Source organism: Poecilia reticulata, linkage group LG10, assembly GCF_000633615.1.
Source record: "Poecilia reticulata strain Guanapo linkage group LG10, Guppy_female_1.0+MT, whole genome shotgun sequence".
Lineage (NCBI taxonomy): Eukaryota > Metazoa > Chordata > Actinopteri > Cyprinodontiformes > Poeciliidae > Poecilia > Poecilia reticulata.
In genome coordinates, this window is record NC_024340.1 from 27,729,466 (window position 1) to 27,756,842 (window position 27,377).

At 37.4% G+C, this 27,377-nt stretch overlaps 2 protein-coding genes across 3 annotated transcripts; both read left to right on the forward strand.

The window, feature by feature from the left end:
- Window positions 1–4,053: 4,053 nt before the first annotated feature.
- LOC103471888 (leptin receptor overlapping transcript like 1) lies at window positions 4,054–8,024 on the forward strand. The gene is made up of 4 exons (XM_008421154.2): window positions 4,054–4,155; window positions 4,617–4,692; window positions 6,413–6,599; window positions 7,495–8,024. The coding sequence occupies exons 1-4, from the start codon at window positions 4,140–4,142 to the stop codon at window positions 7,609–7,611; spliced, it is 396 nt and encodes a 131-aa protein (XP_008419376.1). The 5' UTR covers window positions 4,054–4,139; the 3' UTR covers window positions 7,612–8,024.
- A 4,552-nt stretch (window positions 8,025–12,576) lies between these two features.
- On the forward strand, window positions 12,577–26,956 carry LOC103471886 (cingulin). Of its 2 annotated transcripts, none has more exons than XM_008421152.2 (8): window positions 12,577–13,484; window positions 14,987–15,144; window positions 15,919–16,121; window positions 18,614–18,701; window positions 19,890–20,002; window positions 21,660–21,812; window positions 21,897–21,984; window positions 26,246–26,956. In XM_008421152.2, exons 1-8 carry the CDS (start codon window positions 13,394–13,396, stop codon window positions 26,282–26,284), a joined length of 933 nt encoding a protein of 310 aa, XP_008419374.1. In that variant the 5' UTR covers window positions 12,577–13,393; the 3' UTR covers window positions 26,285–26,956. The 2 variants fall into 2 exon arrangements, with proteins under 2 accessions (XP_008419374.1, XP_008419375.1); XM_008421153.2 differs by having other exon boundaries at window positions 14,990–15,144.
- Window positions 26,957–27,377: the final 421 nt, after the last annotated feature.

Consider the following 27,377-nt stretch of genomic DNA (forward strand, 5'->3'; position numbering starts at 1 on the left):
ACTGGAGCAACACACACACACACACACACACACACACACACACACACCTTTTAGCTTGTCTGAAGTTTTCTTTGAATTCTGCTCTATTTGTATGAAATATCTAGAGCGCTTAAAAAATAAGTGAGGATTTATACCTAGTTTAATAGTGAAAAATAAGATAGAGTGAAATTAACCTGGCTTTATAATAAAGCTTTCATGAATCAAAGATTTGCTAATCACAAACTGCGTTCAAATAATTCAGCCATTGGTGTAAAATAATCAGTTTCAGGTTTGAAAAGTCTAGGTTTTGTAGTTTTTCAACTAGAGCAGATTAGCGATGGTCAGGGTAATAGAAAATGGACAGGAGTTGCCCGTAGCCATTTCCCTAAACTTCAGCTTCGTCACACATTAACTGTTATACAAACCTCAAATAAGCTAAATTAACCCCGACACAATAAATTAACCTACAGTATGGCTAAACTGTTGAAGTTTACGTGACTGAGAAAGTTTGAGACTTACATTTCCTCATTCGGTCTGACTCGGGCGGGTCCTCCTCAGGCGGTTTGTGACGATGTTTTTATCACAAACCGCTTTTTAATTGTTAAAGAGAAACTGGTTGTTAACAGGGAACCAAACTAATGACTCAGTAGAAACTTCTGACCTAAAGAATGAATCATATAATGAGAAAAATGTAGGCAGTTTTAAAGAGGAAAAAAACAAAAAACAGGACGTTAAACAACGCTTCCTGATTTGAGTTTTGTCCCCTCTCTGTTTGCAGTATTTGCTGATGAATAACAAACTAAATAAAAGGCGCATACTGCCACCTATTGTACAAGTGTAAAACTTTACTTTATCATCTTCCTAATGTCTTCCCTCCAAGCTGGTTTCACCAACAGAGTAACTTCCAGCCTTTCCTCACATTTTTTGGTTCTCTGTTATAGTTTGTTTCTTTTCCCTCTTTTTCTGTTTCTAAACTTTCTCACTTCATATCCCTGTCTTTTACAGTTTGTCATTAAATGTTTCATATTTCTAATAGATTTAGCTTTAATGGTCAAGTTTGTCTGCATGAACAAAGAATTTTACTTACAGTGCTGACAGCTCACAGACGTTAAGTATAAATTTCCAAACTTTAGAGAGAAAATAACATAATGAATAAAATTAATTATATGTATATGAATGTGTGTTTATGTCTTATCTCTATGCCTATCAAACAATTTTTTTGTCTCTTATTTAGTGGAAATATTAATGTTGATTAGACTTAATTATAACCTTTTTCAACCTTTATAGCTCCACTGTTGAAAATGAGGAGCTAACATTCACAAATGACATTGAAATAAAATCCAGACCAACATCTGGTTTGAGGTGATTCCTCTGGAACCTGTTGGAGGAAAAATATCCCAACTTCAGAAGATGAGCTTTAACCTAACAGAGCTCTGTGGTTCCTCCTRTCAGTATGAGARTCAGGGTGAGGAGGCGCCATGTTAGGAAGAGAAGTGGAAGCTGCAGGATCTACAGAACAAGTAGGTTATGATACTACTGACTACCCTTCTGTTTGGACACAGGATCAATATTAAAAGCTAAAATGAATGGTTATATGCCAGACATAGAAAACTGGGATGCACTCCATGCCATGATGTTCAGAGTTTAGGTCTCATGGCATCTCAAGGTGTCAACATTGCAGCCAGTGGGCTGGGAGAAATACAGCTTTATTTTATAGCAGTTCAAGTGCTACCCAGCTTTTATTGCTTCTCAAAAAATTCATCAGCACAGAAACTTCAATACTTCATATATATATATTTTTTTTTTTGTCATAGTACCCACAAGAATTTAAAACTACATTCACCCCTGGGTGGGACATAAGCAGGTCCCTAGCACCAGAGCAATAGCAGCCCAGATTTGTAACACTAAGCAAGATCTTTGGTGAGTGCTATGCAAAGAGTCCCCTGAGACAATCTAGCATCTGACACCAGGATGCATGATGGTAGCATGATAAGAATACATGGAACGCTACAACCAAGCACACAGAATAGTGTGAAGAAACATCTGAAGGGTTTATAACCTTGAACACACGTTGTTAAAATGGGAAATGCCACACAAGGTGGTAGAAAACAAACGAGCTAAGATCCTGTGGACCTTCCATATACAGGAAGACAAAATGGGAAAAGCAAACCAACTGAACATGGTGATCATTGATCAGCAGAGCAAAGCAGTTATGATGTAGCTATCCTGAATGAACAGAAGGTACAGAAAAAAAACTACAGAAATCTATAAGGCTATAAAAAAACCATCATCTTCCTAGAACCTGAGAAAAAATTTGTCCACATAAGTGGATGACTTATTTTGGGCTGTCTAGTCCACAATACAAAATGTAGCTCTAGATGGGGTCTGGTGTCCACACATTTGGCCATTTTTTTATGACTTAGAGGTGGTGGAAGATTATAAGACATTACAGGTTAGACTCAAGATGTTCAGTGTTTACAAAAGTTAGCAACTTTATAGATTTACCATGGTGCTAAACATGGTTTTCTGAGAAAAAAGATGTCCACATATCATGTAAAAAGATAATTCTTTGTTTTTGGAATCATTAGGTCCCAATCAGCCCAAATATCAAAGACGAATTAATAATGCATGCCATGGAAGAGTTTTGGTCTTGGGTGGTTACAAAGAATGTGAAAGGTGAAGGCAATAGTAGTGCCTGTGGTCACTGAAACCCTCAGAGTAATGACCCCTAAACTAGAAGAGTGGCTCAAACAAATACCTGGAGATACATCAGACTTCTTGATACAGAGAAGCACACCTTTGGGAACTGCTAATATACTGTGAAGACCACTCACGCACCAAGGCCTGTGGTAGAGGACCCAAGCTTTTTGTAAATTTAATTTCCCTTTTAAGATCAATAAAGTATTGAATTTGGAAGAAGGGATAACTAGTCATGGAGTAATACAGAATTACAAATATAAAAATAAAAAGCATTTATTTAAAAAATATTTAAAGTGCCAAAAATATCATGTGTGTTACTGTTTGCACAAAACTTTAAAGATTGATATTTTGTCGTTATCTCAATCTGCATACATGCAGATTGTCTAGGTAGTCTAAATTGTCTATTGGCAGGTCCATCAGCCAACCTGCCATTAGACAAYAGTTTTTGGTTTTATGATATAAAGCGTTTTGAATTCCCCTGCTGCTGAAATGCGCTATACAAATAAACATGATTAATTAATTGAACAGAGGAAGTTCGCCTGGGAGACCAGGGTTCGAATCCAGGCTGAGGCAAAAATGAAAGATACAACAGTGACATATGTCTGTGCGTATATATAAATATTATTTTTCAGCTTATATAGAGGTTGTGAGAGTCAAGTGGCAGTGGGTCTGACACTCAATAGCTGTCTGTGTAGCTAGCAGCTAGCAGAGCTAGTAGCTAGCAGAGGGCTAAGCCCTCGTCCATAGCCTCTGGTGAACATGGTGATCATTGATCAGCAGAGCAAAGCAGTTGTTTTGATGTAGCTATCCTGAATGAACAGAAGGTACAAAAAAAAAACTACAGAAATCTATAAGGCTAAAAAAAACCCATCATCTTCCTAGAACCTGAGAAAAAATGTGTCCACATAAGTGGATGACTTATTTTGGGCTGTCTAGTCCACAATACAAAATTTTGCTCTAGATTGGGTAGATGCAGGTTTTTCACTTTTAAAGTACTTTCATAAAAAAAATTGTCATTCAGTGAAGCTACTCCAGTAAAATTAAAAAGCACAGTGCAGTTAAACTAATCCTAAAAGTATTTTCTCCTCAAAATTTCGCATTACTAATAACTAGTTTTCGCATAACTAGTTACTAATTACCACTAGCTATGTGTAATAATATATTTGTATTTACCCTGTATTGCAGGGTAAATTTAAGATACATTTTTATAAATGGACTTAAGCGTGCTAATGATCCTTGCTTGATGGAATATTGCTAAAAAGTGTAGTAACGTTTAAGAATAAAGAGGTTTATCCTCTAGTTTTTATGTGAAAATGTAAAATTCCGATTGTACCAGTAACACGCGAAAGCCCCATATTCGGAACTCCTCATCCGTAGAGGAGGGGAGAAGGGGGAGGAGAAGAAGAGGGGGTACTGTTGTCATCCGTCAGGGCAGTGTGTCGAGCTTTTGTCCAGGAGAAATGGCCGGGATCAAAGGTATAAAAAACGCCCCAGCTTTCCTTGACGATTATTTTTTTATTTAAATGGAAGCGGCTTTAAAATGCGCAGGAGTAGAGTGATGCGTTTAAAACACCCATCCAGCTAACGGAGGGTGTATATTAGCAACGGTTCCGCCGTTCACTGAATCTAGCTGAATCACCCGCAGTGTTTGTTAGCGTCTGTTTCCCAGCTTCCACAGTTATTAATATGTAGTAAATAACGTGTGACATCGCAGTTAATGTCGCTCTTGTTAGCCCGCGTTTTCCCTGAGCTGCTCTTGTTGCTAATTTCGTTGCTCGGATTAACGGCTGTTGTTAGCCAGCAGCTCCTAATAGCACGACAAGCGGTTCCACGTGAAATCAGCCGGACCATCACATGATAAAAGCCTCGGTCCTCAGCCGGTTCTGTGGCGTTACTGTGATGCTAACCGAGTCTGAAATCCTCTGCCTCTTTTACAGCTCTCATCAGCCTCTCCTTCGGAGGGGCCATCGGCCTCATGTTCCTCATGCTTGGATGTGCCCTACCAGTATATGAGTGAGTACAACCATCACACACTGTGTTAGGGTGTGTGGGAATCAATGTGTGATCCCAGTGCAGCAGCCTTTAATGAGGGTCAAGGTTCATACGCAGCCTGCCTGGAAAAATATTGATTTTGTTAGGGTGACCAGATTTTGATTTCCAAATAAAGTAGTAACGGAACTGGAAACACTTCAATCATACTCTGTTTACTTAATTAGACTTTTGATTGTTGCATTTTTAAAGTGTTCCTTCTCTGTGTGGTTAGAAAGAATACATTTCATAAGTCACCAAGTGCAAAAATCACTTTAAGGTATCTTGATATAAATAATAATAGAGATAATGTATTAGAAAAGTAATACGTAACAATAGGTCACTTTTTCAGTTATACTCGAGAAAAATAACACACAAAAAATTATTTATCTATAATAATATATCACAAAGTCAATCAATCAATTCAGTAGATGAACTCTCACTCACTTGTTTTATAGTTTGTGTAAATACCCTCCGGATGCCCCAGACAGAGTGTGAAAAGAGGACTTTCAGTCTCTCGAAATTTTGATTTCACATTTTCCACGTCTGAATGGACAAATATATTATGTCCAGACTATTCACTATTCCTTTGTCTAAAAGTTTTGTCCTTCCTCTATACATTTCTTCCCCCATTAAATCATTCCTTGTTTCCTTCCTTTAGTCCTACCTTTCTTCCTTCTTTGTGTCCTCCTAACTCTTCCTTTCTCATGTTTCTGTTCTTCACTCCCTCATAACCTTTCCTCTTTCCTTTCTCTCTTCCTCAGGGCCTTGCTTCTGTCCCTCCTTTTGCTTTTCCTTTAGTTTTCAGTCTTTCTTCTTTCTTTCTTTTGTGCATTTTTTCAAATCTTTATGTCCCGTCTGCCGTCGTTGCTTCTTTTTTTGTCTTTTCCATCTTACTTCTTTCTTTCCTTCATTTTGTCCTTTTATTCATCCCTTATCCTCCTTCATTTCTTTCTCGTTTCCGATTCCCTTTCTTCCTTTATTTGTTTTTCCATTCCTTCTACCTTTTTTCCTGTCTTGTTCTGCTTCCCTTCTTTCTGTCCTTTTTTATTTCCTTCCTCCTGTCCATTGGTCCTTCCTTTCCTTTTGTCCTTTTTTTTTTTTACTAATTATCTCTTCTTTCATTCTGGTTTTTGCTGTGCTATATGTAAAGTCTGCACACTCTGGAAATGTGCCACAAACTAATCGTGGATGTTGATATTTTATATTTTAAAGTGATCATAAAGGACTAAAAAGTCTCAAAAATTGAGTTTACAGGGAAAATGGGCAGAAACCCTGGAGGTTGCAGTTCCAAGGCCAGATCACAGTACACATTTTTTAAAGATGTTCCTGCAATAAAGCATTTACTGCAGATCTGTGCAATATTATCAATAGACGCACATCCCAGTAATTCAATCTGTCTGCTGTTTGCTAGCGAATGATATTAAAAAGCCCTTCTCTCTTCATCTAGCAGTAACAGCAGGTTGGACTTGATCTGTCCCGACATGAACTGGATAGCAAACCAAACTTGACGTCTGATTCTGAGAAATAGTTACACAAATCATGTACTGATGAAACTTTTAACGGCACTCCAGTTCTTAACCGAGGAAGTTAAAAATGGTCTAATAAGGGCAAAAGATTGGTAATTCAATCCCTGAACCTGCATCACCACAGCATGTGTGGATTTGTGTCTCCTTCATTTGTCCCGCTTCCTTTTTCTATGCAGCAAATACTGGCCTTTGTTCCTCCTCTTCTTCTACATCCTCTCGCCCATCCCTTACTGCATCTCGCGGCGGGTGGTTGATGACACAGACTCTGCCAGCAACGCCTGCAAAGAGCTGGCCATCTTCCTCACGACGGGCATCGTCATCTCAGCCTTTGGCCTGCCCATCGTCTTTGCTAGAGCTGAAGTGGTAAGTCATGGAGACTTGGTTGTTTCTAAATGTTTTTATGTTGGTTTTCTTCCAGAGATAAACCTTAAAGGGGACCTACCATGCTTCTTTCAAAATGGGCTATACAAAACATGTTCATTACATTTTTTGTACAAAATTATTCTTAGATAATAGAATTTTAGTCTGCTCAGTTCTCCATATTTATAGTTCCTTTCAGAATGAGCTTTAAATGGCATCTTGTCACTTTAGAATCAAATAAACTGCTGCTGGCCACGCCCCCAACTCAACAGTTACACTAGCACATAAAAATGGATCCAAACAGATACGCAATTATACAACCGTGCATCTTTGAAAAGCAGAAGTAGAGCCTCCTGCACAACCAATAAGAATGCAACAAGTGGTTTCTGCATGGTAAGTTAACAACAAATCACTTGTTTGTACGGCGGTAAGAACCAGCTGACCAAATGTGCTAGAGCTCAGTTTGGGTTTCTGGGTAATCGGCTGGGCTTCGCTGGGGTTGCTAGGTAACTGCAGTGCCTGCTGATTTGTGATGTTACATTCTGAAGGTTTTTGAAATGGCTAATTTTTCAGACACCAAAAACATTAACTTATTGCCAAAAAAACCAAAAACCATCTGGGTGTTTTTCAAAGTGCTTTGAATGTTTATAGAAACAGTGGAAACCCAAATGGAAGCACAAAAACCTCCAAAATGGGAATTTTGCATTTAGTTCAGGTAGGCACTTCTCTCATTAATGTATTGGCAAAAAAATACCCTGGTGTTTTGTTAACCCAAATAGACAAAAATGTGCAAAAGGTGAATTTTTCTTAATAGGTTAATTTAAATGTTTCTGTTGATACTCCTGTTTAGACGCTCTGCTGGTCTGACCTGAGTTGAGGATGCTCTGGTTTTTTGCAGATCGCCTGGGGGGCGTGCGCACTCGTGTTAACAGGTAATGTAGTCATCTTCGGGACCATCCTGGGCTTCTTCCTGGTCTTCGGCTCCAACGACGACTTCAGTTGGCAGCAGTGGTAAAACGGCCAAATGAAGGATAGCAGCAGGGGAAGGGGGGACCTTAGTCTGAACTGTTTTTATTATTATTATTATTATTATTATTATTATTATTATTATTATTATTATTATTATTATTATTATTATAGTATTACTGTTTGGTTGTTGTTGCCCATCCATAGACTTACACCAGACCAGTGCAATACTTTGTTGTTGTTTTTTTTAATCGCCTGCTTTATGTTGAACTGACACAAGAAAGATGGAAAATGCTGACTTGTACTGATTTTATTTTTTAAATTTTGTTTTAGGTTTTGTTCTCTGACTTTTGTACTGTGAGATTTCTCCTTGTCGTTATTTGACCTAATGCTTGAGTCATAAAGAACAACACAGCAAGTTGCCGTTGGTATTAAAGGGGGACATTTTGCTAAAATAGCGCAGATTTTGACATCTTCTGTAAATGTAAAGTGACTCACTTTATGCTTTGACACTTGGTGAGAACCTGACTGTTAGGGCAGGAATCAATAATGAGCGTCTTTTGAATAAGTCATATTTGGCTTTTCCTTTTCACTTGGGTTCAGGCTTGTATCTCTGCAACAGATGTTCTCTCCTTCATTTGGCTCAGACACCAAGGAAAAAAAATAATACTCTTTTATGTAACTGTCATGGAAAAACATTTCAGAGGATTGTTTAATGCAATATGCAGGCATCAGCAGATATTCAGTGCTGGCATTAAAAGATAAAATAACTACTAGCAATGCATTTTCCTACCTGATAAACATTTTGCTCACAAATGCACTCATTGAATTTAAAATTTTGACACATGCTCTGAAAGTCAACAGAAACTTAACGTTTCATACTTTCAAGATATTAATTTATTCTGCCTCTAAAATATGACGACATGTGACATTTAAACCTGTTTTTGATTCGCAAATGACACCAGGAGAGAGAACAGCAGGCTAGCACGCAGCCAGACATCAGAGTCTTTCACCATCTTACTTAGCATCTATTTGCTCTGTGTGAGAGATCTGCACTGTAATGCCCAGAAAGCAAGAAAAGCCTTGCTTTTTTGAGCAGCTAGCTTAGCTTCAGGACAGTAGCTGTGTTAGAAAAACCACATAAACGGCGCCTAATTATCACTAGCAGCCTTTAAACATTGCAATCTGACTCCTTGATCGTATCAGTGAACCTGCCTACGTGATAATTAAGCACATTTGCTTTGGATTTTCTGCACATTTGCTCCGTTTCCATGATAGAAACTTAGGCGCATTCACTGCTTTAACTCTGGAGGTTGTCTCTGAGGGCTGACATTTTGCTCCAGCGTGCAGCTTGAGGCCGTTAAACTGCTTTAGGATCTAAACATGGAGTTAAGCTGCAGCCTGAACGCAGCTCTCCTCCGAGGGGAAGGTTTGGATCTTCAGGTTGTATCGTTTATTTCCGTTTTCTCCATTATGTGTCCAGCCCTGATGGGGCCTCTTCCTCTGGCAGATTCCCAGACATATTATCTCACAATCACAGATCGTTCCTCAGAGTTAATACTGTCTTTTCTAGAAACGTACACAATGTTCTCCATAGCAACACAACATCACCAAATTACCTCAAAAGACAGACAATGTATGGAGGAGTTTCTGTTAAATAATTTCATTTTTAATTCCTCTGACCCCAACTTGACACTTCATAAAGTGTGTTCAGATTAAACAAGATATAAAAAGTGCTGAATGTTTTTAATGGTTGCCAACATAAAAGATCTGTCAGCGGATTTGAATTATTCTTTCTAAAAATTGTAAACTGATCAGAAATTCTGAATTAGTTATCAGACTTAGATTTATATTCAAATTTAAATAAATTGCACTGACATTGTAATATGTCCACGCTACAGAACTAGTTAACACAGCACAAAATCTAAAAACTGTAAAGATAAATATCAGTGTTCATTTTTCTTTGAGCTCTAATCTGTCAATTCAGATTTTGTTTTCCAAAATACATCAAAGAGAGAAAAATGTGCTGCAGTTTGTTGGATTGAGATAATCATTTTGAAAACATCATACGAGATTATTTGATGTTTTCAAAGTCATTTCTGTTTATGGATCGAACTGTATGTTCCCAGCATTCATCTGAGGTTTTCTTATTTCGTAAAGTAAGATAACTGCATCAATGTACATGGTGGTGATTGATGATTTTATTTAACAAAAAATGGTGAAAGTTCTTAGTGTTCATGCATTTCCTGAATGAAGGAGGGAATCTGATTTTCTTAAAATTTTTACATATAAAATCTATCACAGGAAAACTGTCTGATTTCTAATCGACTGCCATTAAAATATATTAAAATGTTGACTGAAATTTTTAAAAGATGACTCCCTAAAAGTCAATCTCCAATAATCACAAATTCACAAAACATTCAGACTTCTGTCATTTAATTCTTAAGGCCAGTACCTTCCTCTGTAGGCTATAAAAATATAGCGTTAATTTCTTATTCTGGGCAGAATGTTTTTTATGCATGCTGTCTGAAACATATGAGATGGATGTGCTGCAGAGATATAAAATATCTTTATTCCTGTTCGTTCAGCCTCAAGTAAAATAACTGATTCCTCTGTTCTTGGTTTTTAGATCGCTCATTTTGTCGGTAGATATAAAAACTGCGGCTGCATCGTTCCACTGTCTCTCTCTTCGGGGGTTTATTTGCTTTCTAACAAAGACAGGGTTAAATTTTTCCTTGAGGTTAAATCTTTAATCATTCAGTTAAAGTAAATTTCAGCAACCAATCCACTTTTCCAAGATCAAATTAAGGAGAAGATGAGTTTGTTTTGCAGGGATCAGGATTTTCTTGACTGATACCAGTTTTTCTGTTTTCTTTTGTTCCGAACTGCCAATTCAGATTTTTGTTATAAGGACTGTAAAAACTTAAATGTGTAAATTTGAATCTAATAATAATAAACTTTCATTGATAAAGGTTTTGTTAAATTAAAAACAAAGTGCATCAACAGCCCGGATGTTCACTGATGCATTTATAGATCCGTAAAATTGGGATTTTTGATTCTTTCAGTGAACAAGGCCAGGACTAATCAGCCAGTTTCAATCAAATCTAGACGCCACGAGATATTTAGTTTTTACAGAAATCAAAATATGATTGACCAAAACATTTAGCCTCCATTTCCAGAACTGCTAATTAAAGTGTATGACTTTCATCTCTTTTTTTCACACGACCCGATCAAACGCATTGATCATATTAATAGTTTCTGTTAAAAACATTGAATAAAAAAAGCTGCTACTGACTTTTATGTGACTATAACAATGTTTGGTTGTATGCAAGTCCATCTGCAGGGTGACCTCCAGAGGTGTGAACATCTGTATGTTTCCAGTTTTAAGCTCAATAAGTTAAATGTTCTGAAGTTTATTTTGTTTGACAGTCTGCTGTGAAAGCCCTTCGATGTGACAGAGGCTGGTGTGAAGCTCTGGGATGGTTTCTGTGTTTTTCTGTTTGTTTCTGTTGCTCATGATGATGAGAGGATATTGTATTTATTTATTTTGTCGAGTCAACGCTCGGTTCCTTTTTTTAAAAATCTACAACGCTTGTGTTGAAGGAACGACGTCAGCATGGTGATTTCCTTTTTTTTTCCTCCTTTTTTTTATTTTTAATAAATGCCATTTTTGAACATCCTCTCTGTTGAATGACTAATAATACGTCCAGCTTTGAAGCATTTATCACCAAGAAATCTGAAAATCCGACAAAATATTCCCTCCATCACACAAGATTTCAGATACGCTACATTCAATCACATTTTGTGACATCACAGAGAATAAGAATTTCAGGAAAAGTTCTGATTTGATCAGCCTTTAATGCAATCTTAAAGGAAAAAGTGATTAGTTTACTGATATAGACACAGAAACTGGCTAGCTGCCTAGTTTTCATCCTCTGCTAACTTGCCATATTTTACCAAAGTTCATTACTTTGATTAGAGGGATAGATTTGAGTTTTCTTATTGTTTCAAAGCTTCTTAAGTCATCAGGAATAATTTCTAAATCGCTACAGACACTTTTGAGCTGAGGCAGCCATTTGCATTTGAGACAGGTGTGTTGGAGCCAGGAAACATTAGATCAATGATATCAAGCTGCACGTTTCAAGAATAGAGTGGCAATTATATTAAAAACCGTATTAATTTCACCCAGTAAGACACATGGCAGTGAAACGTAATGAAGTTGTTTCTCATTGAATGGGTTTTGTCTCCCTCTGCCGGCAAGAAGTAGGAATTACACCAGGCATTTTTCATCCCTTCTAGACACTTTACATTTCAATTGTGATTTTATAAATTTGTTAAACTTCATCAACCAAAACTAAATTATGACTGCAAATCTGAAACTTGACTACACATGTAAATTGAAATAATGAACTTTTTGTGCTGGTAGATGTAGTTTCACAATGTTTTCTGCTACAGCCTAAATGAAGAGATTCAGTTATGTAGCTTTATCAATAAATATAGATACATATATTGCAAAGTCTGTGAACTCCATAAAAGAAGATTAAGAAATGTAGGGACCAAAAGCATCACATTCCAGGAAATCAGTAAGTTATCTAATAAATATTTATAGATTTTACATTAAAATGTTGTAATAAAACTGTCCTTAACCTGTTGAACACGTGATCTTCATATGTTAAAATCATGCATTATTTCAGTATTTATTCATATTTTTATTGTATCAAGATTTTTTCCCATGTAATTATGTGTTTTATAAAAAAAATAATACACCTTTAAATAATTATGCATGCAGTTATTACTTTACGACAGGTTTTATTTATTGTTTTTATATTACATTAATTTTTTCAGGGAATTTAAATGTTATGTTTTCTTATCTTTAAGCCATATAAATCATCAAAATGAAAATAGGGTGCAATTATTCTTTGCGATTTATGAGTTTCTCTTAATTACTGAGAAAAATACTTTGCTATGCGATTCAGTATTCAGTCTGCCTGCGATCCATAATACCCTCAAATAACCATTAATCTCAAGTAAAAATTAATTTTTTTGTCCACAGACTACAAAAAAAGTATAGAAAAATGAAACATTTCTCACATTTTGAGCTTATTTTTTAATGGACTGATCAGAATTTTCTGTGTTTTCTCAGAAAAATCTTTACATTTTCTCACTTTAACGACCAGGTGTTGAAGTGAATAAGCGCCAGAAGGTTAAACCATTCCTAGAAATGTTCTCCCGACTGCAGATAACGGATTCACGTAACAGAGACATATTTTAGTGGCAGCAAGGTATGAAATATTTACATCAGGGCTTGAATTGTAGCAAAACATCTGCTGCTAAAATGGTGAAAAGATAACCTAACCTCAAGTCTTTCTACAATGTTACACAACAATAATGCATTTTGAAACTTGTTTTCAGTGTAGGTTTAGTGTTTTTTTTGTTCAATCCCATATCATGAAGCTCTGACCTGAGGCTGCAGCTTTCAAACCTGCTGCTAGACTCAACTTGCCCGACTCTTTCAGCCCTTTCTCTGCCTGTAGCAACAGTTTCTCCATAGATTTGCATGTAGCATCAAATAACGTCTAATTGCAGGACTGAAACAAGTGACATTATGGCTTTCTTATGACACAAGCATTAACGGAGACAAACACAGTGTTTGCAGCAACCCACCCACTGCAGGTATGAGCTTCCTTTAAGACCTGTGAGGAGTTGAACATTGCTGGAAATGTGCACACCGTGTCCTTCCTGACCACGCGGCACACCCACGCCTCGCAACCCGAAAGGATCAGGATGGGAGACTTTTAGATCTGGAGCAGTCGGGAACGGACAGACAAGCAATGAAGAGGTTTTTCAGAGCCCAGAGGGACGAGGACTACAGTCAGATCCAGTACCTGACCGCCAAATGCACCCGCCTGGCTCATGACAAGGGTAAGTCACGCAGGTCGAGACTTTCAGATGAAAACTGCCAGGTTACTGGATGTAAAGTGTAGACTGGAAAAATACTAAATCTTACCAAGTATTTTTGGTTGAGTTTCTAGTGCAAATATTTCAGTACACTTGCAATAAAACAAATAAACTTACAAGTAACTTTCCGGCTATAAGAGCTTGTTTTAAATCAATAATTCCATGATATTGGTGGAAAAGCACTTGCGAGACAATCTATACTTTTTCACCAGCATTAAGAGATTGTTTACTTAAAACAGATATAGCTGAAAAGCTACTTTTTCCTTTTCTTTATTTAACCAGGTAAACCCCCACTGAGATCCAGATCTTATTTTCAGAAATCTGCAACACACAACAACCTGATTACACAAATTAACAAATTTAAAACAAATTACAAAACAGCTTTTAATGAATAACATTTTCTAGGAATGTTAGAAATGTTTACCTGTAAGTTTTTTTTCTGTCTTATTTCAACTGTTCTACAATATTTACTCTAAACTGGACAAAAATATCTGATAATTTGTGATTTTGCAATGCACCTCCTTATTTTCTAAACATTTAGACATATGTGAGCTGTGTGAGTTATTCATCTTACAAATGGCTTACAAAAATAAAACATTTCCACTTTTTTATAGCTTTAGTAAAGCAAATATTAACAAACTACAGAGAATCAACAATTAAATCCAAGCAAAACACAGAAGTAGTTTAATTGCCATCAATCATATTTTAAATATTCTAGCTCCTTTATAGCTTTCAATCACTCCATATTTTAATTCCCTCTTAAATCTTAATATTTGCCAAAACATTTTATTTCATTCTGAACGTTGGGAAAGCAATTAATAAGTTACTTGTGTGTCAGATTCAGTTTGATTTAGTTCATTCATTTAGCGCCAATTCACAACAAATGTCCTCTCAACGCACTTCACAAGAAACGGCATTTAAATTCAGAAATATATAATTAATTCAATGCTGTCATACAGAAAGATTCAAATTAAGTTACATTCCAATATGATTTAATTTACCCATTAATTTGCCTTTTGAAATCGTTTCTCACCGTCAGAAACACAGTGATGCAGCATAGCTGTTAGCTAAAATGAATCCATTTAGCGTTTAAGTGGATCTGATCAAAAGAGGGTGAAAAATCATGCTGGCAAATTCAATTGAATGCAAATTGTTAAAAAGTTATGGGTCTATAGAAGGCCAGACAAGTTGCTAACTTTTCAGGCAATCCCTGTTCTTCAATAAGCAAGGCGTGTTGAAGAACATGCCTTGCTTATTCTTCAACACGAAAAATAAAATGAAGGATTTTATTTTTCCACATTTACGTCTACACCTCACATTTCATCACGAAATGTCAGAGTCTTTGTAAAATGCGTTGAAAAGCGACGAACTTGCCTTGCGTTACTTTCTAAGAACAAAAAAGCTGCTTACTTGCACCATCGTTCGGTGTGTTAAACTGACTGTGTGTTGTCGTTCTTTCGCTGCAGCAGTGCTGGAAAGAGAATTTCTAGTGTCCAGAGAAAAGGAGAGGAAGTTGCAGAACGAACTGGACGCTGTGGCCTCTCGTCTCCTGCAGCAGGAGCAGCTGAACCTGGAGCTCAGGGTGAACCAGGACCAGCTCATCTGCAGGATCCGTCAGCAGCAGGTGGATTCATGAAGTTCTCCCTGATGGAAAATCATTATCAGATGATGCAGCATTCATTTTAAACCTTCACACTAAATATTACCACGTTTCTTAGGTTTGTTTGGGGCGTCTTTGCTCTTATCGAAGCTCAAACTTGTGATGAAGTTACAATAAAAGTCTATATGAACTTTAAGAAAAACTTATTCATTGAAGAAAATATTAATCCACTCTACATGTAGTTGTAGTGATATTTAGTTCTCTCCACACTTGTTGGCATCCCTGCTAAAAAATGACAGAACTAGGTTGCTGCTTTTTCTTGAATACGTGAACAGATCACCTGAAAACTGCATTTTGAGTTTAATTAGGTTATTTGTGTCTAATATTCATAAGTTAATCTTATGATCTAAAACATATTAGTATGACAAAAAAGATGAAACTGAAGAAATCTGCTTTTTTCAATGAAATTAAAGTTAATTAAAAGTTCCTTTTAAAGAAATTTGCTCACTGTTTAAGCATAAAATGTTCTTTGAATTTTATTAAATTTCTACTTCATCTTTTCACAGTAGATTAGGATGTTAATGCAGTAAAATCTTAAAATGTTGGTCTCGTTATTTCAAATATCCGTAGCATTCTACCAAGCATCAAAGTTTGCACTTAATACACAGAAAAATTCTTGTCAAGAAGTCATGCAGAAAATAAGAGCTTTTTAAATCTTACACCTTGAAAAGTGACTCTGAGGTTCTAAACAAACTCTACATCAGGTTGAGGCTTGTCCCGTTCACTTATACGCTGCAGAACCTGATGGACGTCCTGCAGCAACGGATGGTCCTGCTGGCAGAGGAGAGTCGTCGGGATGTGGAGCTGCTGCAGCAGGTCAACTCAGAGTTGGTGTGTCTGCAAAGCTCCGAGGTGCAGCTGGAGGGCCTGGTGGAGGAGCTGCACGCTGAGGCCCAGCGCCGAGCAGCGCTGACGGACAGACTGCATGCAGAGCTGCGCAGGTACAAGCACTTCAGCTCCTTTTGCCTCTGAAATTTGGAAAAAGCTTAGGGTGCGTTCACACCTGCCTTGTTTAGTCTGTTTTAACTGAACTCTGGTTCGTTTGTCTAGAAATACCAGTTTGTTTGGTGCGGTGTCAATGCACAACCAAACTCTGATGTTTACCCAAAAAGCGAACGCTAGTCCACCTAGAAACCAAAGTCTATGTTCAGTTGAAGTGAAATCTGGTGCACTTTAAATGCATGTGAACACCAAGCAGGCCGGAGACCTGTACAAAACCAGGAAGTGGACCACAGCGCAGGGCATTCTGGGTAAATACAACCAAACCGAGAGTAATGACTCGTGTTCTTCTGCCAAAGACAAAAGAGAAATCCTACAATCTCTCAAATCTGACGCTACTGCATTTTTGATCACATGTCTTCTTCTGAAGTTTTTGTGTTGTTTCCTTCAGAGGTTGGTGGTGCAGCGCCACCACAGGCGAGGAGATGAACAGGTTTTTCAAAGGGTTTGGTTGGTTTGACAGTGCAGTGTGAAAGTGAACCACAGCAGCTGGAAATGTAACAAACGTCCCCAGTTGAACCTGGACTAACAGGGATGATGAAAACACCCTTAATCACCTTTAATCTGATCTATAATCACTTTTACACCAGAGTTTATTACAAGAGAGCTAAGAGAAGATAAAGCTGCTATTTTGTTTTTATAAAAGTAAATTTGGCTCACTTTAATATATTCTCCAGTATTTCATCATGTCATTACTGTTCATCCAAATATTGAATTTTTACAGCCTGATTCCAGAACATTCCTTTGTGTCTCTCCAGCTGTTTGAACTAAACAAGTTCAAACAGCTGGAGAAGAGCACATCCATTTAGTGAAAACTGAAACTGAATCAGGCTGTAAATCAACTACCCTAAAAACTACGGGCTTTAAAACACTCTTTAATTTTCAAATGAATTAAAGCAAACTATAAAATGTAAAATTGTCAGAAAAAATAGCTGTCATTTGCTTTGTCTAATTAAATCCTGCAGTTTGATTTATGTCACATTTTTTCTAGCAGGATATTTTTGGGAAAACAGATGAAAGCGACACTATCATCTGCAAAAGGTTTAATGTTTAGATTTTGGTTTTAATGATGTATTGATTCTTAAATGCCTAGCTGGAGCGCGTTATTGCCATGGGCACTCAGACACCGTCAGTAATGTGTTTGCAACACTTTGCAGTTTCTAACTTTTCTTTCTTGCCTTTTTAAATTTTATTTAACCAGAAATGTTGAGGTGCAGCATCTCTCCTGCCAGGAAGTTCTGGTCAAGAATTTCATGCAGAAGTAATCTGATTAAAAACACAACAAAACATTAATTAAAAACCTTGATTGATGTTAAGATGTTGAGGCTTTAGTTCAACATTCGCTTACGCCTTCTTTGCTTCGCCATGTTGGACTCTAATGCTGCTCCTGTAAGAGTTTATTCAGCAGCTTTTCAGCATTTACTCTTTATTCTGAGAACAAACTGCTCATCCCTGGCTGTCAAATACCTTTCATATGATCGGTAACGATATCCAACAGGAATTGAGAGACCACATGTTTTGATGCAAATGTTCAACAGTACCTGACTTAAAGTTGAAGAACTGCTCTCTGATTACAGTGGTTTTGTTCTTTTTTCTCATTTGGTTGGGGCATCCGTATTCAAGTAGAACCAGACTGCAAGTTATTAAAAATCTTTCAGAAAAACTGGGTTGGAAAATAAATCAATAACTTCATAAATCACCGTAGATATGTGATCGATATCAAAAAGTAATACATTTCATACAATATTCAATGATTTCAATGAACACTGATTCAGAACCGCACAGCATTCTGGGAGATGTAGGCAGAGGACAGGCTTTAGCTGCTCAACCTTTCACTAACTAAGGTTGGTGGAATCAACTAATGCACCCTGGTTACCTAGCAACTCACTCACTCCTTGGTTACCTAGCAACAACCTGTTGACTAACATGTAGCAGTTTAAGGCTTCACCATTGCGCCTCATACCTGCTTAAAAAAACAAAAACAACGGCGTGGAGTGGAAACTCTGGATAAATCAGAAGAGGTTACGCCACCAGATCCACAGTATTTCAGATATTTAAAACAAAAAAACTAATAAATAATTGTCAACGTCGACTGATATGAAACAATTTTATTATAATACCTTTTGCCGCCATATTGTCCAGCCCTAAGAAAAGCATTTTGTACCTTCTTACACACTCTGTTGTTACCTTCCTTATTTATTGTCATGTACTTTAAATAAAAATAGTAATAAAAACCTGCAACTGTTAATAAACTAAAGTTCACTTAATTCTGTTTTTATGTTTCATCAAATTCTGCTAGCTCCTAGCAATTGAACATTAGCATTGTGCATGTTAAATTTAATACATTTTTTCATCGTATTGAACTGAAAACAAGAAGCTTGGGTACCATATCTGAAAAACAAATGTATCTGTGTTTTGTGGCTGCTATGAGCAGTAAGCTGGTGCAGCTGAAGGAGCTGCAGGAAACCAACGACGGTCTGACAGAAGAGCTGACGGACCTCCGCAAAACTCATCTGGAGGAGGTGAGATCCTTTCTGTACAATCTTTCTAAACAACAGTGAGGTTTTCCCCCAAAATGTCTTTGGAAGCAAAATCTGAAGAAATGATTCTGAGAGGAAGACTTGGAGTCTTTATACACTGCAAAACATGAAATCCTACCAAGTATTTTTAATCTAATTTCTAGTGCAGATATTTAAGTACACGTGAAACAGGACTAAACTAGCTTACAAGTGACAAAGTTAATAATTTCTTAAAATTGAACTAGGCTCACTGGCAAAAATTTCACTTACAAAAAGATTCTCCTCATGTTATAAGTGAAATAATCTGTCAATGGAACAAATACTTTTTAAAATTAATACTAAGGAATTATTCACTTAAACCACCTGATGCATCTTAAAAGTTAGTTTTGTCTTCAAGTGCACTGATATTCTCACTACAAACTAAACACTAAACTAAACAGATTTTGTATTTTTGCAGAGCATTGCGTTTCAGTAGTTCATTTTATAAACAGCCACTTTTTGTGAAAAAAATCTTCAGTGTTGGAATTGCAATGCCAATCTTGTCCACCAGATGTCAGAATGGGGGCACGTTGTTCAACATGAAACAATCAGCAATTAGCAGAACTTTTACAATTTTACAGTTAGTTTAGACTGTTTTATGGAGGAAATAATTATAATGAAACCTGTATGCTCAGGGCTCAAATTTGTACCACAGACATTTTTTTTTTAAATGTCAACTTCCGAGACTTTACCGGTGTTGGGTTTGCTTTAGTGCATCTGTATATTTGTGGACCATGTAGATTTATGGCTTTTATTATTCACTGTGAGCTTCAAAGACCGGCCCCCATGTCGGCCTCGGCTTCAACCAGTCCATCAAGCAGCAAACAATCCGGTTATGTAATTAACTTTCCTTTGAGACATCCGCAGATGGCCAGGAGAACAGCGGAGCAGACCGCAGAGTCAGTGAAAACTTAATGAGATCATTTATTAGCAGGGGATCAAGCCAGGGAAATATTGCAAAGGCCCTGGGAATTGAAGATTAAGTCAGACTCCGACGCTCTAACTCATCTTTCTGCATGACAAGTCCTTATTCTAATCTATATTTGCAGTTTGCAATAATCACTGCTTCCTGAGTTTATTGTTTTGATCACATCCTGGTATCAGGGGGAAATAAAAATGATCGCATTTATTTATTTAAAATGTTGTTTAAAGGTGAAGGAACTGCAGCAGGAGAATAAAGGGAGCCTGAGTAAGTTGCAGGAGACGGCAGAGCAGTTCGAGTGGCTCTGTCAGCAACAGAAGTACTGGATGCGTTGTGTCAAAAGGTGGGATTGTTTACATTATTTTATGTAAGATTGCTGCCAAAAACATGATTATCTCCAACATCAGTTCACATCCAGAGTAAAAAAACCTGTTGTTTCAGTTTGTTTAAAAACTAAAGGTCTTGACAACACATTATGCTGCAAAAACACATGCTAACAATGTGCAGATTTAGAGAAACATTACTGACTAAATCCTTCTATTTCCTTCAGATTATTATTAATTTCACCGTGTTCCTTCTTAACATCCCCAAACCTCTGAAAATAAATCCATTCCTCTGAGTTGGGAGTTGGGCAGCGCTCTCCTGGCTAATAAAAGCAGAAACCTGCTGCCTGTAAACAAATTTAATGACAGTGGAGAGAGTAAACCACAACAATGAAGGAGCTGGAGGGAAACAAAGTCGAGTTCATGGGCTTTTAAAGGCGCAGTTAAAAAACTGGAATATGTGAAGTAAAGGTAAACCTTTCCATGTAATTTGTCAAACATTTTTTATAGCATTTTAAGAGCTTACATAAATTTCTGTGATTCCACATGGTGCAATCTTTGGTTTATTGCAAATTACAGAAAAACAAGACTGCTGCTTTCATGGGACCGAACAGAACCTTGTAGAGTTCTTCACCAACTTATAAAGTTGCCTTTCAAAACTTTCCTGGAACTTACAGACTATTTTCCTGGTACTTAGAACTTTGCAGAACTTACAGAACATTTTTCTAGAATTTTGTAGAATTTTGAATGACTTATGATCTCAAACTTTACTGGTACTCCTTTAAGTGACAGGTATAATTTGTGACTTTTTTTCCAGAGCTGTGCACGACTGGTGGCACTAATTATAATGGCAAGAAAATATAAAAGAATATTTAATAAGGTCACATTTTTTAAATTTATTTGAATGTTTCCTTTGGCAGATTTATCTCTTTTCTGATTAAAATTGAAAACCGTGTGTGATCTTACCTTTATTTCATATGATGTCAATGCACCCATCCTTCTCTACAAATATCTCTGTCATTCTGTTGTTTCTCATTTTCCTTTAATTTTCAAAAATCTGGCAGCCAAAGACAGTGGTCCAGAACGGTTTTCCTGCGTATGTATCCCCGATTGTTTTCATTCTTTTCAATGCATAGAACACTTGTTGCACGTATGGGGCTCAACACTGCCCCCTATCAGGGAGGCATGGTACTTTTTGCCTCAGCCGCGCATATCACTGCACATTTATTAAACATATCAAACAGACTGTGTAACGTCAACATATGTAGAAAATGTGTAATTAAACAAGTACATTGGCGGTATAAAGACAGACAGCAATGGACATGCGCTAAATGCCTGTTTCATTCACTTGTGATACAGCGCCCCCAGAGGTGAGGCACAGCACTGCACTGCCTCAACCTGGCCTTCTTGTATTTCAACAGCCAATGTGTAATTTCAGTGATTTTGGCCATACAAATGTTGAAACTACCAATAATAAAAACAATGTATAGAAAATTCATCTACCTCCCCTGACCGCACGTCACTGCTTGTTTCACCAAAAGCAAATCTACATGGAAAGAAAAAAGTTATTTATGCGTTCGAGAAAAGAGACCTTTAACTTTCTGGAAGGTATTGTAAAAATAGTTAATCTGGTCAGCGACCAAAGATTGGATTTTCTTTTGTTTTTGTTTTCCACAGGTTCAAAGACTGTCTGATGGAGGAGAGACAAACTCTGCTGCATCAGGTCAGCACTTTGGAGGAGAAGGTTGGGCAACAGAAGAAGAGCTCACATGATGGCAGTCCAACACAGAGTCTCCTGCGCCCCCTAGAGGAAGCAGAGAGGCCTGGCAGGTGGGTGGATATGAATCCACTACTAACAAAAATACAGTTATTTGTTTCCCTTTAGCCGCATATAAAACCTGTTTTTGTCTGCAGCGTAACATCATTGGATGCAGACGCGGTGACAGATCTGGGTTCCCAGGTGGAAAACTCAAACATGTTGTATGAGGAGCTCATTACTCGGGTAACCTGAAGACCACACAGTGCGTCTTTATGTTATTTCAGGAACTGATCTTGTTTGATTAAAGTGCTGTTATTTTTCTGGGAGAGATTTTTATTCTTTTCAAGCTAAACTATTTTTCTTAAATGACACAAAACAGAACCCAGCTGCAGTTTCATGGCTTTTTTAGAGTTAGAAATCAATCAAATTCCAAAATCATCTTCAAAAACGCAGAATTTGAGGAGGAAATAAATAGTTGACACAACAGTTTATACAGACAGTGTTGAGCCTGTTACAGCCAGTGAAGTTCACTGATAAAACAGAATAATTTAATATTTACCACTGAAACAAATACAATAAAGCTGAAGTATTCATAATGTGATATTTATTTTACTAGTTTATTTTTAATCACAAATGACATGTTTTCTTCATAGCTTAAGCGTTCTTAACAGAGACACAAGTTGAAGCTAATTTACTTATTTTAGTCATTTTCTGAGTTTATAAAAATAGTTAAAGCATATTGTAGCTGTAAACAAATTGAGTAATAATCAAGTAATAAATTGAGTATTAGACTTTTTTCTGCGGTTGCTTCAACTTGACTCCTTAATTTTTGGTTAACAGTTGCAGTCATGATTGAATTCAATCCATCCATCTTCTTACACCCTTGTCCCTCAGTGGGGTCGGGAGGGTTGCTGGTGCCCATCTCCAGCTAACGTTCCGGGCGAGAGGCGGGGTCACCCTGGACAGGTCGCCAGTCTGTCGCAGGGCAACACAGAGACACACAGGACACACAACCATGCACACACACACTCACACCTAGGGACAATTTGGAGAGGCCAATTAACCTGACAGTCATGTTTTTGGACTGTGGGAGGAAACCAGAGTACCCGGAGGAAACCCACGCATGCACAGGGAGAACATGCAAACTCCATGCGGAAAGACCGGGGCCGGGAATCAAACCCAGAACCTTCTTGGGTTGCAGGGCAACAGCTCTACCAACTGCGCCACTGTGCAGCCCTCTTGAATTCAATTAAAAAAAATTTAAAAATCCGCCTATGACCTCATTTAACTTTGGACCGACGCTAGTTTGTCGTATCTGGACCTAATTAGAATAATCTGGTGTTAACCAAGTTCTCAAAAGATGATTTAAATCAAATCAATAAACTCAACTCGCACAGCTAAAACCATCACAAATAGTGAGTTCATTCTGACAGATGTTTTAATTATTCTAAATCTGAGCAAACAGAACTCAGATGACCTTTATGCATTTCCACATCATTTCCAACTATCAATATGTATTTTATGGAGAATGTGCAGCAGCTTTTCGTCCTTATAAAACAGGCCAGTCTAATCGTGCCAGATCTTTCAGATTGGTTAAAATTTCAGGTTAACTATTTTTATGTTCTGAATTTCAGTTGAACCAGAAATTCAGAACATAATTTTTCACTCTTGGTGATTTCCAGTCCCTTGTGGACTTGTGTTTCTGCCAAAATGCTCTTAAAATGAAAACTTAATGGGCAACAGAGTCACATAACTGTTCCAGGTTTTTATTTGTCTATTGTTCAATGTAAAATATTTGAGGGTTCAGTTTAAAAGCTGTTTTGCAATCAAGCCGGAAAAAATAGCCGAAGAAGCTCTTGCAGGAAGTTTTCTCAAATCCTGACAGGATCTCAGCACTTCATCCTCCTGCAGGGTTTAATGCTCAAAGGAGTTTTCTGACCACTCTGGGAAAAGCCTTCATATCCTCCTTATGACGGCGTATTACTGAAAAAGTCATAAAATTACGCAAAAAAAAATCATATGAGGATAAAGTCATAAAAAAAAAAAACACTTTAATGATCCCAAAAGGAAATTAAACAAATGGAAAATAATATGAGGAATAAAGTCATAATAATATGAGAATAAAATCCATATTCTGAAAATATTATGAAAAAAAGTAAAAAATAATCTGAAAAAGTTGTAATATGAGAATAAAGTAATAATAGAATAAAGTCAATATATCAATAAAGTCATAATATTCAGAGAATAAACACATATTACCAGAATACAGTAATATTACCAAAATAAAGTTGCAACTTGACGACTTTACTCGTAACATTTATTCTCAAACAAGTTTGAGTACTTTTATAGCTTTGTTCTTGTAATATTACAACTTTATTCTCAATATACAACTGTTCTCATGAAAGTGTAAAACTATTCCTTATTCTCTTACTATATCAACTTTATTCTGGTATTATCATCACTTTATCGTCGTATTGGTTTATTCCCGTAATACCATGACTTTATTCTTCGTCGTATGATCTGTTCAGTGTTTTACCTGGATGAGAGAAACCCTGTGATTCTGAACTTAAGGCTAATGCTCATGGCTTCCAGAGACGGCTGATCTTCTCTTAGCATCGGAGTCTCATTGTGCTTTTTCTCTGTCTGTCTGCTGGATGCGCTGGGCCTCCTCCCAGTCCGCTTCCAAAGCAGCAAAGAAATGACTAATAATGACTGGAGGAGGCGCTCGCCAAGAGCCTCTGTGCTTCATTCCCCTCACCTCGCTCAGGCTCTGCATTGCATTTCTTGGGATAATTATTCTGATTGAGAGCAGATGATGCAGACTGTTTTTCCCCCTTTTCGATTCCTGCAGAGCAGAGCGAGGGCGGAAATTTCTCCAGAGGAGCAGCGACTGTCAGAAACACGGAGGAAACAGCCTCGATAAAACACATTACCAGCTCCGACATGATTTATGGAAACCGCAGATTCACATTGTCTGGACATGACAGAAGCCTCTTTCAGACATTTGCTGCTTTATATTAAACTGAACTTGTTGGGGTCATGTTTGAATTACCCCCTGGTGCTTTTCCATAAGATGTCCTCCACATGCAATCACACTTCTTTGGCTCCTGAAAGTGAATATTTTTAAAAACTCCAACCAGGCTGAAGAATTTTGCTGACTCCGACTGTGACAGTTATGCGAGCCCTGATGGTTTTGGTTACCAGTGCCAGATTGTGCAATGCCATCTTTGAGGTCTGCTGTCACAATAAGTCCTGGTCTGGCATGCATGGAGCTCAACTGTGTCTGAAAATTGTCAGGCAAACAGATTTGTTTTAAGTATTAACAGAACTGTTTGGATGCATTTTTAGGATTAGGATGAGACCTCAGTCATTAGACTGAATCACGTTTCCAAGAACAGCCTCAGACTTAGCCTAAAATATATATTTTATGGGGTCAGTAGGGACATCTTCTTTGAAAGCACATGTTAATTTGCAAACCCCTTCCTCCTTTAGAAGAGCCTTAAAGGGAACCTGTTATGCAAAATTCAAATTTTGGACATTTTTACATTTCCATTTGGGATTTTACTGCATCTAAAAACAGCCCAAGTACTTAAAAACCCATCCAACCATTTTTTGCAAATAAGTTCATGTTTTCTGGTGTCTAGGATTGTTACATCACTGCCCCGTTACCTAGCAACTTCACCTTAGCCCAGCCCCGTTACCCAACAACTTCACCTGAGCCCAGTCCCGTTACGTAGCAATCCAAGCGAATCCCAGCCCATCGCATAGCAACCAAAGCTGAGCTCCAGCACATTTGGTCAGCTTGATTTACTGCAGTATCCACTGTACAATGGCTGCTGGAAAAGAGAAGTCCTTTTGTTGATTTACCTTCAAGAAATTACTTGCTGCCTTCGTATTGGTTGCGCAGGAGGCTCTACTTCTGCTTTTCAAAGCTTTGATTGCATAATTGTGCATCTGTTTGCAGCCAAATGAACCAGGAGACTATACTTCATGCCACACTGTCCAGATGTGTATTGGTGAAAAATAAAACAATGCATCATTTTACTCCTACATAATTATGAGTAACAATGACTGTCTCATAAAATTCCCATAAAATACGTCGTAGTTTGTAGTTATGTGACAAAATGTATAATATTTTGAAAGTTGTTGTATAATGTGAATTTTATGAGATACTTTCAATGGATTACCCATAATTAATCAGTTTTCTTAAATAATTATTATTTATTGGGAACGTCTATTGCATCACCAGTCCATATGAGCCAAAACATTCATGTCCACCACTTTCACTTCCATTTATCTACATCCATGTGGACTTTCTGAGGTATCACTTTAAACACAAATTAAAACAAATGAAATTAGCCTTAATATCCAGTTTAAACACTGACACTACATGCATCATTTTATTTGATTTATCTTGCCCAAACATTTTTCCTGGATGACTTTTATCTGTGGAGGAAACTCTTGTGCTCTCATCCTAACGCAGAGTTTATTTTTCTGCCTGTAGGCGGGGAATCCTATCAGCAGATACCAGGAACCTCCTTGAGGACTAAAGCCATCCCATCTTCTCCCGCCTTCCTCAACTCAGAGGTTTTAACTACTACTGGATGTTTGTGGATTGCCTTCCAGTCTTTGTTTTAAAGAAACCAAACCTGCATTGTTCTCCTTCCAGTATTGTTCACTAAAACCCATTCATTAAGCTCCAGTCCCCTCCTTCTTTTCTTACTGCTGTCCCATATGTGCATCACATGTGCTTAAATTTGTCTGGTCACATTTTTCCAGTAATTGTCCATTTTTCAAAACCTCGTAATCAACACTGCTAATAGGAGCACCTGAGAATGTTCTCTTTTGTTGTTTGGCTCGTAAATCCTCAGCTGGCGCACAGAGGACACAAACAAACACGCTTTTTTTTACCGCACCAAAGCACCATCACTGGGTTTTCTGTTTCCTTGTCACTCGGCTTTCTCTTGTGAGCAATTATCAGAAAATCTGTAAAGTAATTTGGTTTGGATCAGCAGCGGCTCATGTGTGAACCATCTGATGCACACATGTTGCTAAAAAGGAACAATAAAACTGCGCAAGAGAAAAACAATATTTCTGATTCATCATGGCGAAAGCCATCAAGTCCTTCACATGTGTAGTAGTCCTTCAATGTTGGTCGATTTGACATTTCTGCATAAATATGAACTAAAACATTGTCTGAGGTTGACAAATTTAAGATCAGTGGAGCTCAAATTAAACAAATATCTACTTTTCATTTGAGAAAGGTGAATACATAATTGTCTACACTCTAAGAAATAATCTTGTAAATGTACAGTAACATACTGGCAGCCATAGACGCCAGAAGTTTACTGTAAATGCACAGTAGCTGTACAGTAATTAATCCTGACAGCAGATTACCGTCAATGCAAGTACGGTACGGATACTGTGAAAGAACGGTAAACTTCTGGCGTCTGTAGCTGCCAATAGTTTACCGTTTTTTTTAAAGAACGGTAAAATACTGGCGTCTATAGCTGCCAGTAGTTTACCGTTCTTTCARAAGAACGGTAATCTACCGTTTTTCTGAAAGAACGATAAAAAAAATGCTGGTACCTACAGACGCCAGTTTTTTTTTTTTTTTTAATCGTTCAGAAAAACGG